Source organism: Equus quagga, chromosome 11 (genome assembly GCF_021613505.1).
Source record: "Equus quagga isolate Etosha38 chromosome 11, UCLA_HA_Equagga_1.0, whole genome shotgun sequence".
Taxonomy (NCBI): domain Eukaryota; kingdom Metazoa; phylum Chordata; class Mammalia; order Perissodactyla; family Equidae; genus Equus; species Equus quagga.
This window is the reverse complement of record NC_060277.1, coordinates 64,647,902-64,666,649: the sequence shown is the minus strand read 5'-3', so window position 1 is coordinate 64,666,649 and position 18,748 is coordinate 64,647,902. Positions and strand designations below refer to the sequence as shown.

Genomic DNA, 18,748 nt, shown 5'->3' with positions numbered 1-18,748 from the left:
TCCAGGTACTGTGCTGAGTGCCTGGGAGAGGCAGTGTGTGCCTGTATTGGAGATGGCATCCTTCTGTTTAGTGTATGTTAAACCCCCTACAGTGGGTAGCATGGGATTGTATCCATTGTCCCCAGGATCCCGGTCTACGTACTGGGGATGCTGCAGGGTCATGAGGCTTTGGGAAGTTATGTGTAACACTTCATCCAGGGTTAAAGCAGGGAGTTTGTTTGGGGTCCCAGTTGGATCAAAGAGTTCCTGATAATTGATGTGCATAGCTTGCTTCCTGCTAAAAAAAAACCCCCACAGCTCTGGACAGAGAGCTGCAGCTCCCCATAGACTAGTGATTGTTGTTCTTGGGGGAGGGGGAAACCTGTCAGTGTTCATTCCACAAGCATCACTGCTCTTGAGTTTCAGCCTGAGAAAGCAATTCTTGCCATGTGACCCATGAGTATGCCAACCCCCACCTTCCTCTCTCCTGCTTCCACCAGTGAAGCACTATTCTGCAAGAGTCAGTGGGTCGAATGGGTGTCATTAATATCTCTTTTTGGCAATGTTTGCTTTTTGAATAAGAGGCAGTATCCTATAGTGGTTAAGAACAAAGTCTCGGGAGCTCTGTGACCTTGAGCAAGTTTCCAGATGTCACTGTGCCTCAACTTACCTCATCTGTAAAATGGGACCATATTGGTGCGAACCTTACAGCCTTGTTGTGAAGATGAGTTATATGTGCAACACTTAAAACAGTGCCTGGCCCCAAGGAATCTTTCATTATTCTATTATTACACCTCCTCACCTGCAAAGACCCAGAGGAGGGAGGGAGGGAGTCATCGTGTACCTTTTCTCCTGCCAGATGAATTCTCATCCGCTTACTGCCGAGATGGGAGAGGCCAGAGGAGCTTGATAAAATCTTCCAAATTAGTAATCACCCTTGGCGACTCACCGGGATTTCCTGCTCTCTCTTGCTCTGGAATCCCTAGAGCCTGGAAGCTCCTGGTGAGCCTTGGGGAATTGAAGGATAATCAGGTTGTTAATATGTATATGAGGGTGATATAATCTGGGGCTTCCCCAGACTTTTTGGGTAGCCAGCCTTGGAGGGAGTGGAGAAGAATTCCGGAGTCCAGGGTTTTGAACCTTTCTAATTGAAGTCTAAGTGAGCTCCTCCTATTTTACAGATGAGGAAACACTCATTCGTCCAACACATATTTCTTAAGTGTCCAGACACTATACCAGGAACATGGAATATATGAGTGATGAGCACAAAACCTGACCCTGGGGCTGCTCCCCAGGAGCTTACAGTCCAGCGAGAGAGGTGGATGTTAATGAAATAATCACATAGACACATGAGTTGAGCTGGTGACAAGTGCTAGAAAATAAAAAATGAGGCACTGTGGTAGTTCTGGCAGGAGGATGTGATTTGATGGGGGGGGGAGGGGAAGGTGGGGCAAGCAGGGGCAAGAAGGCTTCCCACCAGAGATAACCATCGAGTTGAAGGTTCAGAGGTCAACTAAGGACTTGGGAGGGTGAGAAAGTGCATTCCAGCCCCTGGGACTGAAAGTGCCAATCACTGAGGAAGGTGGGGCTGAGGGGCCTTCTGCTGGCTGGGCAGAAGAAATGAATGATTAAATGAATTACTGAAGGCCTATTGACTGGGGAGAGAGGCTGGAGAATTGGTTGGGGACAAGCTACGTAAGGTTTTGTAAAGAAGCTTGGTCTTTAGGAGGAATTAGAAGAGAGGAAACTGAGAAGGGGCCAGCATGCTGGAGTGAGTTAGCCCAACCTCAGCCATGCAAATAGGATGGGTTTGCTGGGTTCCCCCTTCCTGAGCCCTGGGTCGCCCAGCCTCCCACAGACAGCAGGACTACTCTTTGTTTTAATGTCAAATAAATAAATACCTTAAAACAATCCTGCCCATGGTATTTGTAATACTTTGCTTATCTAATGTTGTAATTAAATATGTGTATACTATAAAAAATTGGAAAGTGCTAAAATGTAAAAAAAGATTGGAACTCCGTTAGAGATAACTATCTCTAACAGATAACCATCATAAACATTGATGTGTTTCAAAGCATATACAGTTGGAAATTCTAGTTTTGTATCCTGCTTCTTTCATTTAAGTATTATCATGAGACTTTCTCCTGGTCATTAAAATATTCTACAAAACTTAATTTTTAGTGGTTGTATAATTTTATTAAATGAACCAATCCCTACAGAGACATTTTTATACTGTACAGTTTTCCCAGTTACCACACTGCATTGAAAATTCTTGTGTTTAAATCATTTTCCTCAGCTCTGATCATTTCCATAAGCTTAAGTTCTTGAAGTGAAATTACACGGTCAAAGCAAAGCTATGACTGTTTTGTTGTTTTTATGTTTTTTGGTTTTTATTTTATTTTTTTTAAAGATTGGCACCGGAGCTAACATCTGTTGCCAATCTTCTTTTTTTTTCCTTCTTCCTCTTTTCCCCAAAGCCCCCCAGTACATAGTTGTATATTCTAGTTGTAGGTCCTTCTGGTTGTGCTATGTGGGACGCTGCCTCAACATGGCCTGACGAGCAGTTCCATGTCCACAGCCTGGATCCGAACCGGTGAAAGCCTGGGCTGCTGAAGTGGAGCCTGCAAACTTAATCCCTCGGCCACCGGGACAGCCTCTGTTTTTTGCTTTTTAAATCAACTTTATTGAAGTATAGATTATGTACAGTGAAATGCACCCGTTTTTAAAAATTGAGTTATATTTGACATGCAACATTATGTAAGTTTAAAGTGTGCAACGTATTGATTTGATATATTTATATCACAATATAATATATATAACTTTACACAATATAGCCACAGTAGTGTTAGCTAACGTCTCTATTGCGTCACATAATTATCATTTCTTCTAGTGTTGGAAACAGTTAAAATCTAGTCTCTGAGCAAGTTTAATGTTTATAATACAGTTTTGTTATCTATAATCACTGAACAGTTTGTTGGGTCTCCAGCTCTTACTTATCTCCTAGATTCGAGTATGCTCCCTTAAACATCGCTCCTATTCCTCCATACTCCCAGCCCCGGGAAACCACGATTTTATTTTCTGCTTTTACGATTTCAGTGTTTTTAGATTCCTCATATAAGAAATATCATACAGTATTTGTCTTTCTCTGTCCGACTTAGCATAATGTCCTCAAGGTCCACCCATGTTGTTGCAAATGGCAGAATTTCCTTTTCTCTCATGGCTGGATAAAAATGCACCAATTTTAAGTGTAGAATTTGATGACTTTTGACATGTGTGTACCTGTATAATCACTATCCCAATATTAAACATTTATTGTTTTTTCACTTTTTAAGTCAACTTTATTGAGCTTGATTGTTTTTATCACCCACAATGGCACATTTCTTTTCAAATAATTACTTCAAGTTTCAGATACACCAGTGATGCGTATTTTCCTGGGCATTAGATATTCTTCTCTCCTAATAATTTATTGGACAAAATGAAATAGCATCTTGTCTTTATTTTTATTTCTTTGATTGGGAGTGAGGTGTAGGATTGTTCCATGCTTCTTTACTAGTCCTAAGACTGCTCTGGGAATTGTCTGTTCATGTCATTTGTCTATCCGTTCCTCCTGGGTCTTAATGTTATTTTTACTTGTTTCTATAAGTTCCACAACCCTTGTCATATTTGCTACAAATATTTCTCCAAACTCTTTCCTTCTCCCTATCCTAATACTGGAAATTTTAGATTTATTTATATGATACCTTTTGATGAATATTCTATCTTATGTGCTTCTAGTTTTTCTATGGTTATATTAAGAATTTCAGCCATCTGGAATTTCTCTTAGCTTGTGTGCTTAAGGATCAATTTTAGACCTACAATTTTAGACATACATTATGCCTCAAGTGATGTACTAGATGCATTGCTTCTTAAGAACAAGCATGCCTTCTAGATTACTCTTATATTTTGCAAGTTCTGGACAAAACAGTAAGACATGCAATGGAAATGGAGTAAAAAATATTAAACAGAAAGAAACTTAATGACTCTAGAAATCCATATTTTAGAATTTTCCGCTGTCACTAATGAGGTCAGATACAAGATAGAAAGTCAAAAGCAATAACCATTTAGAACATATAAAAATTAGATTTCACTCATAAAAACAACCAGAAATATGAAATAACTAGAAGTAACTTTAATAAGAAATATGTTAAAAATTATCAATGTTGAGAGAGGGAAAAACCACACACATGGATTGAGCTATGCCATGTTGTGGGGAAGAAATACTAAATATTGCCATTCATCCCTCCCAGGTTAGGATTTAGCTTCAATGCAGTTCTAGTCACATTTTAACAGACTTTCTATGGGAAAATTTTCTGCAGGGATCAATAAGTAAAGTTATAAAAAAAAACTCTGTAAAATACCTGCCAGATACTTTTATAATTGGAAAATGACCAATAAAGAACAACGTTCTCTGTAAAAAAAACTTGCAATGTACAAATGAAAATGAAAAAAATCACCTATGGTCCCATCCTCCTGTGATAACCATTTGTTAACCTTTGCCATATATTTTCTGGTCTTTTATCTTTCTATCTATAAATATATATACAACAATCTCAAATATATATATTTGCGCTTTTTTTAAAAAAACAGTAGGATCATTTGTTTTCTTTTCTCAGTATTTCCTCAAGTATAATTTTTTTTTTTTTGAGCAAGATTAGCCCTAGGCTAACATCTGCTGCCAATCCTTCTCTTTTTGCTGAGGAAGACTGGCTCTGAGCTAACATCCATGCCCATCTTCCTCTATTTTATAAGTGGGACGCTTGCCACAGCATGGCTTGATAAGCGGTGCATAGGTCCACATCTGGGATCCGAACCAGTGAACCCCTGACCACCAGAGTGGAACATGCAAACTTAACTACTGCACCACCGGGCTGGCCCTCAAGCATAATTTTTAAGGCCATCAATATGAATGTGCCACAAATTTTCTCCAGATGACTTTGATGCATAGAGATAGTTTTGCTTGTATCTCTCATTTCCTTAGCTAAATTCCCAAAGATGGGATTACTGTGTTTATACAGAGGGACATTTTTAAGGCCCTATCTTGTCTATCTACTTGAAGTTGTCAAATTCTTTCTGGAAAGGTTCTATGACTTGATAGCCAGCTTAGAGGAAGTGTGTTGGTCTTACAGGATTAGCATGATTAGCAGGAGGGGAATAGATTTCATCTGGAAGGAAGAAAAAATAAAGGTAGAGACTTTTGAAAAGGGAAAGTACGTTTGGGGCACCTGAGTGGCTCCTTTACCTGGAACTTTGAAACACTTGAGGGAGTGGTGAGGGATGTGAATGGGGTCAGACCAGAGAAGGTGTTTGGACCACCACATGGTGAGTAAGAGAATAAGGAAGGGTTTGAAGGAGGGGCATGATATTATCCAGCGGGGCAGTGGGAAAATGGGTCTGTTGTCCTAGGCAGGCAGGGGGTTGGCGAGGAGAGATTCTCGGGGCTGGGCTTCTTGGCAGGTGGTATTGTCATCTGGGTCAGCAGTAGTGAAGACTCAGGGACGGGAATGGGATTACTCAAAGGGTGGGACAGAGACATTTTGGGAGCCAGAATCCCAAATGCTTGACAATTGACCCGTGTGGGTATGAGAGAATGAAAGAGGACGCTGATGTGAAGAGGAAGAGCTGACTTTAGAGATTTCGAGTTGGAGGGGCTGGCTGCTCCCCCAGGAGAGAGCGTTTGTACTAAGGATAGAGGTTTGAGGGCGGCTGGGGCTAGGCTCGCCAGCTAAAATACATGATACCCAGTTAAATTTGAATTTCAGATGTGTAGTGAATAACTTTTTAGTATAAATCTATCCTAAATATTGCTTGGGACATACTTAGACTAAAAACATTCATTGTTTATCTGAAATTCAAATTTAACTGGGCATCTTTCATTTTTATTTGCTAAATCTGGCAGCCCTACTTGGGAGTCAAAGTACAGAAAAGCCTGGGAAAAGAATCCAAACGAGACCGTCCAGTGAACCAACCCAAACTAATGTGATTGGGATGAAGACTCAGAACCAATATTTTAATTAATTAAATGTTGAATTTTGCTTTGTCTCATCCTGAAGTTTCCTTTAAATCCCAATGGAAGAATAAATGAAAGAAAAAGAAAAAAGCCCAGGCTATTTGACTTGATTGGCAGTGACGGAGATTCTCTGGATCTGCAGCTTTGCCCAGGCTGTTCTCTTTGGCTGGCCTGAGCAGAGAACACACCCGTGTGGGACAAGGCTTGATGCCTGGCTCTGCTGTCTAAGGATGGGACAAGCAACCATAACGCACTGTGTGCACGTGCATGTGTGCACACTCATACACAAGAGGGTTTGCTTACACTCAGATGCTCACACTTGCACGCGCATTAAAAAAAACATCCCTGGAAAGATGCTTGAAACTGCTAAGAGTGGCCTCCCTCTGGGGAGGGGCACCCAGGGATGGGAGCTGGGTAGAAGGAAGACTTTTCATTATCATCCTTTTTTATATTTTGGATTCTTTTTTAAAAAAGTATGTGCATGTATTACTCTTTGAAGCAAACTTTTAAAGAGCTGGAATGTACATTTACACAGAAAATGACAAAGTCATTACACAATTCCATTGTGGGGTGAGCAGGGAGAGACGCTGTGGAGACAGACTGACGGAGGCGGCCAGGGGAGCATGCGCCTCAGTGGTCAAGGGACAAGAGCTTCAGGAGGACAGATGGTCAACAGAATCAAAATATTCAGCAGAGACAACCCTGTGGGTTTTTTAAGGACGGGACATACATTACTAGTCTTTCTGGAAAAAGCAATGCCTTCTGTAGAGAACCCTCGTAGCGTTTGGGGACACCGCCCCCAAGAGGACAGGCTTCAGCAGGAAAGAACATTTCTCATCTCACACTGTCTTCTTCTTGTCCTCCCAGGTCAGGGCTGAACAGTGACCACTGGTAGACCTGGTGCTTATGGGTCCTTGCTTGGTTGTTGGAAGGGCCCAATTGACCCTTTGCTTTTCTTTTTTTCCTTTGAGAATGCTGTTTCCAAGTACGGCTCGCAATTCCAAGGCAATTCCCAGCATGACGCCCTGGAGTTCCTGCTCTGGTTGCTGGATCGGGTGCACGAGGACTTGGAGGGCTCGTCCCGAGGGCCGGGGTCCGAGAAGGTGGGTCACTCTCGAAACAACACATTATATTTGATTTTCTTTTTCTCTCTTGAATATTTACTCGGTTTCTCAAAACGGGATCTTGAGGTTCAGATTCCCAGATCCCTGTGTGTTCTAGCTGCTGCGTACCCAGGGCTGTCGTCTGCTCCTTTCTCTTAGCTCTGTCTGTTTAGACAAGGCGTTTCCTCTGATCTCAGTGTTTTTCATCGTCTCTAATCCCAGTGATATAGCGAATAGGGTTTCCTTTGGGCTTAAAGTTTCGAAAATCCTTTTGTCAGTATTCCGTGCATTAGTGTGGTCATCGGAGGCCATGAGTACTATTGCTTATTATTTTCAGATGGTACGATTTTAACTGGTTCCTTAGTTACTTATCCTACAGAGCAGCGATTCCTAGTCTTTTTTCTCAAGACACAGGATGGATGATCTTTACACGTGTGCACTTAGCATTCCCAGATCTTGATGAAACCTCAGACCTTTGGGAGTAAGAGAGCACTACAGTCATTTGTAATAGCCACAGTTAATTGATATATCAGCTGTGTTCTCTATGGGCTTTGCTAAATAAAGATCAATGACAGCTTCTGCTCTCCTGCGATCCTTTTATCTCTCTCTTAAGAGAGTAAAAGCGAGTGAAGTTATTATACCATGAGTAAGCAAAGTTATTATAACAATATCCATGAATAATCGGCTGTAATTTAAAAAATGTTTCACAAGCTTTGGTAATTAATCAGCCACACATTACTTTTGATGTGTCTCAAAACTGATCCAGATGCAGTTACAAGAACTGCTTTAGCAATTGTTTTGTGTTAAATCTGGACAGTTTATTCCCATCCCTCTCGTGAATCAATTATAAAACCCTTTGGAAATGTTTAAGTCTTTCAACCGTCGCCTTCCCATCCTTTCATTATTTGCTTGGACCTGTCATTCTAGAGTAATAAAGAATGAATGACAGTTGCAGTTCAGCAGGATGAGTAAGTCAGGAGATGTAATGTACAGCATGAGCGCTATAGTGATGAATTCTGTATTGAATACTGGAAATTTGCTAAGAAAGTAGATTTCAGGTGCTCTGACCACACACAAAAAAATGTAACTGTGAGGAGATGGATATGTTAATTAGCTCAACTCTAGTAATCATTTCACTATATGTGTATCAAATTATCATGTTGCACACCTTAACTATATACAATCTTTATGTAAAAAAATGAATAGCTCGGGAAGCTGAGTCATATATATTTTTTTAACTTATCCACATAGCCAGCTGTCTTGTTTCTTTCTCTTTTAAAATGAGTTGCAACTTTAAGAAAAGGAGACCATAACCGTATAGTCTCAAGTAACAATGGACCTATTTTAAACAACAATGTAATATAATTAAAAGCTAAGAGCTTGACAGAGGTGCAGAAGCAGTCCTCGTGCCCAAGATAGCAGGTTGGCAAATGCACAGAACAAGGAAAGTAATGATTGTACCATACTCTGTGCTCCTCAGATCACATCTTGGAGTGTTATATACACTATGAGTAACTACTGTCATTTATGGAGTGTTGCTAGAGTTATTAGCCCCATTTTATATATGGGTAAGCCAAGAATCAGAGAGGTTAGGTAACCCTCCTGAAGCGACACAGCTAAAGAAGGCAGAGTCTGGATTCAAGTCAAAGGGCATCTGGCTTGAAAGCCTTATTTCTTATTTTAAAAATAACCACTCCAGTCACCCCCAAACACACAAATGAAACATCACCAGAACAGAACGTGGGAGGACCACACACTCACAGGTTGTGGTAATCTCTCTGGGTTGTGGGATTATGGGTGATTTTTCTTCTATTTACAGTGATTTTCTGATTATCTTGTTCAGACCCTTTTAGTTGCAAGTGACAGAAATTTAACTTGATCCAACTGAAGGAAAGGGCATTAATTGGCTTTTAGAACTTGCAAGTCCAAGGGTTGAACCAGCTTTGGGTAAGGCTGGATCCAAGGACTCAGATGATGTCACCAGGTCTTTGGCTCTCTTTATCTCTTATCTCTTGCTTCATTCTCAGACTGGCTCTGCCACATGGTGGCAAGAGTGGCTCCTGCAATGCTCACATAGTCTAAAGAGCTTGAGATTCCAGAAAAAGCCCAGGGAAGAGTCTGATTTTCCCAGCTTGGTTCACATGTCCATTCCTGGGCAGGTGGCCAGAAGAATGGAATATTCTGATTGGTCACACAGGTCACATGCCTGTGGGGGTGAGCTCTACCCAAGTCATATGGGCCAACGAGGGCTTTTGTAGAATTGGGGTTGTTGCTTCCCCAAAGAGAGAAATGCTGAGCAGATAAATATGTCCCCTACACTGTGTATTCCATAATCTTAGAATGAACACATTTTCAAATCAGGATGATGTATTTTAAAAAAACATACTATTTACTGAATATTTGTTATGTTCCAGGCATCTACCTTGATGCTTTTCATGATTTATTTCACTACCTGACACAAAGGAGACGCTCGCTGACCTCTTGATTGATTGAATAAATTAGGTATCATGCTTTAAGGTTTGAAAGAATAACTCGTATTTTACAGTTAGTGGAAATTTAGCTTAAGTAGGTTGTCTAAGGTCACTCAGCTTCTACTTGGCGGAAATAGAATTGAACCTGAGTCTGTCTATCTCAGAGCCAGTGTGCTCGATCCCTTTCTTTATCAGGATCCTTCAACTGGATCCCTTTCTTTATCGTGAGTGTCTTGTGCTGACTCGCTTCCCCACCAGGGCGTGCGGGGAGACCGGGGTGCCTCTTCCTACTGGCTGGATAGGAAAGGCTCCTTGTCTTGTCTTTCCCTCCTCCCCACTGCCTGGCTGTGCCAGGCGACTCGTCCTACCTGGAAAGTAGGAGGGATAGATAGCCTTCTAAATTGCCTTTCAGTCTTCGGCTTCTGTCCCTTGGTGTCAGGAAAAGGCATTGGCTTAAGGGTGGGAAAGATCACAGAGAGGTTACGTAACTTGCCCCAAGGCAGACAGCAAGTAAACGGGAGAGCCCAGATCCAAATCTAGGAAATGCTCAGGGCTTCTTAACCTCAGGACTTTTGGTCGTTTGGGGCCGCATAATTCTTTGCTGTGGGAGGCTGTCTTGTGCATCGTAGTGTTCGCAGCATCCCTCTACTCACTGGATGCCAGTGGCACCCCGAGTTGTGACTGATGACCGACAGTGTCTCCAGATAGTGCCAAACGTCCTCTGGGGGGCAAAAGGGCGCCGCCTCCCCCGCCCCCACATTGAGAACCTCTGCTCTAGATAGAGCCTTTGCTCCCAGCCATGGTGCACCACCGCCAAACCTTTCTTTAAGATAACATTGAGTTTATTTAACCCAAGAAGTCCTGCCACTAATTCTTTTTAACAACTTCGAGAGCCACATAAAAGTAGCCATTATTGGTCTTCCAGTTTCCGGTGTGGCCCGCTACTGTGTGTTCTCTATACTGTAGACACAGTGACCTTTTCAGGAAGGAAGGAAGATCGTGTCCCTCTCCTGCTGAAATTCCTCCGCTGGCTTCCTATTGCACTTAGAACAAAATCCAGACTCCTATGTGGCTGACAGGGCCCTACCTGACTGGGCCAGCCAACCACTCAGCCTGATTTCAGGCCCCTTTGCCTCTCGCTCGTTGTTCTTGGCCACACTGGCTGCTTTCTGTTCCTTTAACGGGCCAGGCATGTCAGAAGTGTGCCATGACCCAGGCAAGAACGGGGGGCGGCTGTGGGCCAGAGAGAGGAGCTTGCCTGGCTCTTAGTTTGACCTGATTGAAACCAGAAAAGATCTTTTTCTCTGTCTGGGGTCAAAGCCTTTCCTGAAATTTGCCCTCAGAAAATTAGGCTGCCTGTGGAGGCCTGGCTGCTAACGCTTGAAGGTAAAGAGCAGAGCTGTTGGAATTATTTGGCACAAAACTTCAATTTTCCTTTCCAAGAAGGGGAGGGACTGTCCTCTGCGTAACTCTAAACAATTTTTCTTTTTGAGGTTATTTCTGTTTCAAAACATATGAAAGCCATATAGCTAGATTTATTTGAAGCTGGAATAGAAAACATAAGGACCACTTTCTTCTCTGTTATTGTAATGATTCTCAAATGTTTTCATCCGGCGAAAAGGGCATATTTTTACTATCCTATAGACACTATCACACAAGCAATCTTTTGGGCAGTTGATCTTACAGAAAACACCACTCTTACAGAATTAAGAAAGGGATGAGGCTGGGGAGAGGACCAGGAAGCTAACCTTATTAAGCACCTACTATGTGCCAGGTGCAGGATACAAACATCATCTTTTTTGTTTTAATGATGGCTCCATGAGGTGGATGTGATATTCCTAATCCTTTCAGACGGCAGGCTGAGGCTCCAGGAGACGTTCAGGTTCACTCGGCTAGCAGAGTAGAGCCAGCCTGGTCTGACCTCACAGTCCACTCTTTGTGGATGGCCCTCTGCTCCTCTCATCCCAGCCTTGTTTGGGATTTCCTCTTTCTTTACCCCATCCCCCGGTGACCCCCTCCACGGTCACTCCCAACATGCTACATTATCACCTTGATGCAGAAGTCTCCTAGATCACTGTGAGTTCTTTGGGTGCAAGTGGTAGCAACCAACTTCAGCTGACTCAAGCAAAAGGGAATTTATGAGAAGCCCATGGGGGAGTGTGTGGGATCAAAGAGAAGGCTGAAGAACCAGGCTTGGAACCATTAAGAATCAGACAGCTCTGGCATGAGGGTGTTTCAGTGGCAGGAACTGCTCAACTCTTAGACCCGGACACTACTGCTAAAATCAATGTTTTCAGCCTTTTGGTCACTCTGCTCATGATTCACATGCAGGGCAAGAAATCTCATTGGTCTAGCTGGGGTCATGTGCCTGTCCCTTGGGAGGGGATGGGAGGACCCCTGATTAAGGAGCCTTTCCCACCTCCCGTGGACTGGATTCCATGTTCCAAAAAAGCTGCTAGTACCAAAGAAGAGGAGTGAGTCCTGGCCAACCAAAAACACCAGTGTCCACTCTGTGTCCAAGTTATCCCTCCTTGGAGCACCCTTCGCTGACTGGCCCTTAGAGCCTCTGCCTGGGTGTTTAGTCACCTGCAGACTTGGCGTGCCCTTCCCTGACCCACTTCTTTTGACGTCCCCTCTCCAGGCCCCAGACTGGAGGCTTGGCGTTGGCCATGTTTCTTTCCTCCCTCTTTCTCCCTCTGCTCCCCCATCAGGTGCTCAGTTATGAGCTACGTGCACAGGTGTCTAGAACCCATCCCTCCTTTTCATTTTCCTGGCTCCTACTCTAGTTCACCCTGTTGTGATTTGGACCCTTGAGCCTCCTAATCTGTGGCCTAACCTCCAGACTTATCCTTCATCCTGTGAATGGCTGTCGAGTTACAGCCTCTCTCCACACATGTCGCTACCACTTAGGTTCAGAACCCATCAGGTACTACCCATTGTGGGACAACAAGAAACACTAAAACAGCCAGGCACTAAGTGTTTTATATATGTCAACTCTTTTAATCTCAAAACATCCCTATCAGGTAGGCACTATCATTCATCATCCCTTTATGACACTTGGGGAACCATGGAACAAAGAGATTAATAATTTATTTAGCTGGGTCAGAGGTTGACTAACTCTCCCAGCTAAGAACCAGTGCATGGATTTGAACCCCAGCAGTCTGACTCCGGAGTCTCATTCTTAGCCCTGGTACTCTGCTGTGCACTGAACTCGGTCGTCTTCTTTAGGACGTTGAAGGACCCACCCAATGTGGTAACACACTCACTCCCCAGCCCTGTTTTCTTCTTTCCTTTGCACGTCCTATATTCTGGTCAAATTGGTCTTAAGGAAATAGGGGGCTTAATAAGCATGACTGTTCTGAGTATTTGTCACTCTTATTTGTCCCAATATTTTATTATGAGTATTTATTACTCTTATTCATTTCAATATTTTATTATGAAAAATGTCAAACATATGGAAAAGTTGAATTAATTTTACAGTGAGCACCTCATAACCACCACCTAGATTCCACAATTAACATTTACCTAAAATTGCTTCATCGCATATTTATCCATCTGTCCACCCCTCCATCCACTCATCACTTTATCTTTTCTTTTTTTCTCATCGTATTTTTTTGATGCATTTTAAATTAAATTTCAGACATCAGTACCCTTGACCCCAAGCACTTCACATGAGTTCCTTTTTCCTGGCTCTTTGAAGATGCTGGCCTTAAAGATTGCAGTGATGTGTCCACAAGCCATGGAATTCCTGTAGCCACCAAAAGTTGGAAGAGACAAGGGACCTGTTCTCCCCTGGAGCCTCCGGAGGGAGTGCAGCCTTACAGACTGCTTGATTTCAGCCCCGTGGTACTGATTCTGAATGTCTGGTCTCGAGAACTGTGAGAGAATAAACTTCTGTTGTTTCAGACCACCAGTTTGTGGTAATTTGCTTCAGCCTCAAGAGGAATCTAATACATAAGGCGATGGGAAGAGGGATACAGTAGACTCCTGGGTGGAGCAAAGGAGGCTTATGCATTCGTAAGGTGGTTTGTTTGAGAAAGATGGTGCTCATGTGAAGCCCGGCTCACTGGAGAACGTGGACAGGAACGCTTTAGCAGGTGGAAGATGGGAAGATTGCATATGGATGTGTTTGAAGTGATGGCAGCCCCCTCAAGTAAAATGTGCAGGAGGCATCTAGACGTAGGAGAACCACAGGATGGAGATAAAGAACAAGGTGGTCAATCCAGGGGAAATAGATGAGGCTGGCTGAGTATGTGCGCACATTGGCCAAGGTTCGTGCTTTGCTTCTGCTCTTGCACACATGCTCTCTCTCTCAGGGGATGGTGAATTACGGTAAGGTAACACTGAAGGTTCAGGTTGTGCAGAGTCCAGGCCCAGGAGGGGATGCTGTGGGCCCAGGAGGAGGCCACAGGCTCAGAGGTCTGGAAGCAGTGGGCTGACGGGAAGTGTTTCTAATCTTGCTTCCTTTCCTCATTTCTTTGCAGCTTCAGCCTGAAGCCAGTAAAACCTCTGAGAACCTCCTGTCACCGACGGCTCAGCTTTCTCTAGGTCAAAGCTTTGTGCAGAGCCACTTTCAAGCACAATATAGGTAAGAATGAGGTATGTTTAGCGTGTACCACCCAAGGGTTCAGCAAACTCATGCTGATAACAAGCCTCCATTGCTAGGTTTGCCGTCAGATTACAAACAACAAAAACCACAAACACCCTTCTCTCTCCCATTATAAATCCCAATTAACCACTCACCCCTGTCGTCTCTGACCTTTAGTATTTCTTCTTTTCCTTCTTGCTGGCTTCTAGGCCTTCCATCTCCTCTGGAAGGAGGGGTGATGCAAGGATGGTTCTACAGAGTATGAACGTGGAGGCCAGGATCTCACCAGCAGACGATCATTGAGAAGTTGGCGAGATCCTTCTTGTTTATTCTTTATTGCCAGAGAGCCTAGTTTAACAAGTTATTTTGAGTTCAAGATTTCCCAGCATAATGGAGGACTTAAAAAAATGTATAATTAGTGGCTGGCCCAGTGGTATAGTGGTTAAGTTTGTGTGCTCCCCTTTGGTGGCCTGGGGTTTGCAGGTTCAGATCCTGGGCACAGACCTACACACCACTCATCAAGCCATGCTGTGGAGGCATCCCACATATAAAATAGAGAAAGATTGGCAGAGATGTTAGCTCAGGGACAATCTTCCTCAAGCAAAAAGAGGAAGATTGGCAACACATGTTACCTCACGGCCAGTCCTCCTCACACTCAGACACACATACACACACACACGCACACTATATATATATGTATGTATAATTATATAGTGTTTGACTTCTGAAAGTATATGTTCTCTTTGGGCTTTAAATATGACAGTTCGGAGATTCATATAAGGTAGAATATTTTCAAGTATGATAGTGTTTTAGTACTAATTACAATGAGAGGTCTGAAGAGGGGAGAACCCCCCTGGGCTTCTTGGAGGAGGTGTGCCTTTTGATGGGTCATGGAGGATGAATAGGATTAAATGGGTGGGGAACATATTCAACAAGAATGAAATCTACCTGGAGGTGGGAATGAGCACAATGATCAGGATATAGAGGAAGACGCTGGTTACAGAGAACCTCATCTAGGTGACACACTCACCCATATATTTTTTAATTTAATCCTTATAAGAGCCCCAGGAGATGAGTTACCATCTGGGAGGCTGGGCTTTTGGCAAGGGTACTTAGTAAGTGGCAGAACCAGAATTTGACCTTCCGTAGATCTCTGAAGCACAAGTCTTGCTTTTGCTTTCGTTTTAATTCTTCCTCTTGGGTTGCTTTTCCATCTCACCTGGTTCTTTTCTTGTGATTCTGCTGCTGCTTCAGTTGCACAGAGACTCTGCCCTCTTGTTCTCTGCTATAGATGCCAAAACACTTTTTAATATTTTTCTTCTGGGTGTTGCATTAAATCAGTTCCAAAGGTGGGCTTTTCTCTGAGTCTTCTAGATACCTCTCCTTTTCTTTTGCTCCATGGGTTTTTCACAGGTCTCCTATTGGCTTTTTTTTCTTATTTACTTCAAGCAAAGTAACAATTATTCAGTCTTCTAGAATTCTCTCAACTTACAGCCATTTACTTCCATACTTTTTGGGGATTTGTATTCTTTGTGTTTGGAAAGGAGGAGATGACTTAAAATGGCCCAGAAAGCATGCTAATTTAAGATTTATATTCTATTCAGTGATCACGAATAAATAAATTGGATATGATCATGTCTTTGAGGTGATTGTTTATTTAGGAAGACCGAATAGTTTCTGAAACGCTTTGGAAGAAGGCCAAAGGTACTTTCCACTGGAGCACTTGAGAACTTCCCTCCCTCTCTGCCTCAGCGGGGAGGAGGGCCCTCACTGACCGTGAATGACAGCCAGAATGGCCTTAGGGCACTCCATTACCGCCCTCGATTGCTTAGCATATGGGTACTTAAAATCTCTTCTGAATGAGCCCAGATTTCCTTGTTGTACATGAAGTAGGGCCCACTTATTTCCTGAGAGATGTGGTGTGCGTGGAGGAAACCTAGACTCCATGGCTAGTGACCTTTTTTAGCCATGAAAGCTGTTTGTAGGGCATCTGTCTGATGTTAAGGTGCCCAAAGCATAATCTACTTGAAACAAAAATGAGACAGAGGAAAAGAAGAACAGAGGAAGTGGAAGAATATCTAGAAGGAGGGAAAGGAGAGTGTCAGGTGAGGGCACGCTAGACTGAGGGGAGGCTCACCAATAGTTGCCACCAGGTACCACTCAATGGTGTCCTTGTGCAATATATTCACTGATGTCTCTGCTCACTCCATTCTCCTCCCCTCTTCCTCTCTTATCCACACACACTCTCTTCCTTTCCTTCTTTCAAAGATTTGAGCATCTGATATTGTGCTTGGTCCATTGGTTACAATGAGGAGCATAGCTCCTTGCCCATGAGAGAGAAATACTAACAAAGTATACCTGTTTATTCTCTGGATCTTTAATTCATGCCTGCTACATGCCGGGCTCTCTTCTAGGTGCTGGGAATTGAGCTGCGAACGAGACCCAGCCTCTGTTCTCATGGAGCTCACATTCTTTTGGAGGAGGTGTTAGGTAATACACACGTCAACAGACAACTTGTGATAGTGATAAGTGAAATGATAAGGCGTAACCTGGGAGGTGGAGCAGGCAGCCAACCTTAGATAAAATGGTCAGGGAAGGCTTCTATTCAGGGGGGACATTTGAGCTGAGGACTGAATGGCAAGGAATCAGCCATTCAGCTATTTGGGGACAGGGTATTGCAGGCAGGGAAACCAGCAAAGGGCCTGGGGTAGGAATGATCTTGGCTGGGTCAAGGGAGAGAAAGGCCAAGGCAGCTGCCAAGGAGTGAAGGGTGGGAGGTGACGCTGGAGAGGCGTCCAGTCCAACTGTGGGTTTTAGTCTAAGGTGCACAGAAAACCACTGCAAAGTTTAAAGCAGGGTGCGGTCTAGTTATCAATTTATGTGATCACGCTGGTTGTTTGGCAATGGAAGGAGGCAAGACTGGAAGCAGGAGCAGCAGCTGATGTGTAGTCCCCCCAGTGGGAGAGCGATGGCAGCCGGGACCCCCGTGGCAGTGGTGGAGATGGAGAGAAGTGAATGGATTGGGAATATGTTTTGGATGTAGTCAATAGGACTTGCTAACAGGGTCAATAGTGTGGGGTGGAGGGACTGAGGGACAGATGAGAATCTAGAGTGACTCCTGGATTTTTATATAGTTAGATAACTGGCAAGTGCTTTGAAGGAAATATTGAGGGTGCTTCGAAATGAGATGCAAAAGAGGAGGAAACTCTTGTTTTCCTTTACACTACTCTCTACTACTGCCACACTCACACTTCTGACACCAGATGTGTGAGTGTTTTCCCCACACCAAACAATTCTGCCGTTCTCTGTGGCCATCAGCTGAAGGTCCTACAATTTAACCCAATTCTGATACTATCTACTTGGAGTTAGCACAGACCCCACAGGTTAAGGGTTCAGTCCCACAAGACTGCCCCCACCCCACCAGACACCAATCACTCGTCCCAGGTTGTCACCTGTGCTTCTGACCACCTGGCTATAAATTGGAGGTTTCCACGACCCCCTCCTCAGGTTCGGTAATTTGCGAGTGGCTCACAGAATTCAGGAAAACAGTTTACTTACCAGATTACCTGTTTATTATAAAAGGATACAACTTGGGAGCAACCAAATGGAAGAGACACATAAGGCAGGCTATGTGGGAAGGGGTGTCTGGCTTCCATGCCCTCTCTGGGTGTGCCACCCTCCCAGCACCTCCACACGTTCACCTAGAAGCTCTCCAAACCCCTTCTGCTGGGGTTTTTAGGGAGGCATCATTACATAGGAATGATTGATCAAATCGCTGGCCGTTAGTGATTAACTCAACTTCTAGTCTGCCCCTCTCTGCTCCCCAGGAGGTAGGGAGGGTGGGGCTGAAAGTTCCAACCCTCTCATCACAGGGTTGGTTCCCCTGGCCAGCCCCCATCCTGTGGTTCTCTAGGGGCTTTCCAGAACTCACCTCTTTAACATAAACTCAGGTGGGCTTATATGGGGCTTGCTATGAACAACGAAAAATGCTCCTTTCACCTCTATCCTTCTTGCTCTTATCACTTGGAAAATTCTAACCAGAAACAGGTGCGGAGACCAAATATATGTTCTTATTCTAAATCACAGTCTCACCAGGTGTGGGGTGAGTCAGGGGAGGACTCCTGAGGAAGTGGCATTTGAGCCTATCAGATATTAAGGACGGCAGGTGCCCTTTGGGTAGATGACTATAGGATGATGAGTAAGAGGGGAGGTGTTCATGCTAAAAAAAGGGCTGGTGACAGCTAAAAATACCTGCTTTGTGCCTGAGAGTCTATAGTAAGGAAAAAGTATAGTTGGCCGTGTCCATCAGGCCAGGGCTTTTGCGGTCTGAGAAGTGGTTTTCTGCAGCGGTCAGCGGGTCCAGCTCCAAGCTGGGCCTCTGGGCAGCAGTGCTGCTCTGGGCCCGCTTCAGCCTTCCTCTCCCCCGGGGCGGGCTCGCCTGGGCTGGGCAGTCGCCCCGGTCTCAGCCTTCTCTATGAGATGGAAAGCTGGAGGTGTTATGATGGGCTAATTCAGAGGCCCTTTCACTGAGGTTCTCCTGCCTCCGTCCCCTTTCCCCTCC

General features: G+C 44.0%; 1 protein-coding gene across 3 annotated transcripts in view; it reads left to right on the top strand.

Moving 5' to 3' along the window:
• USP43 (ubiquitin specific peptidase 43) overlaps positions 1–18,748 on the top strand; it is a 58,913-nt gene that overhangs the window by 1,320 nt on the left and 38,845 nt on the right. For all 3 annotated transcript variants that reach the window (XM_046677449.1, XM_046677447.1, XM_046677446.1), the window contains exons 2-3: positions 6,997–7,128; positions 14,084–14,187. In XM_046677449.1, coding sequence (XP_046533405.1) covers positions 6,997–7,128; positions 14,084–14,187 — 236 coding nt within the window. The remainder of the gene's footprint in view (positions 1–6,996; positions 7,129–14,083; positions 14,188–18,748) is intronic.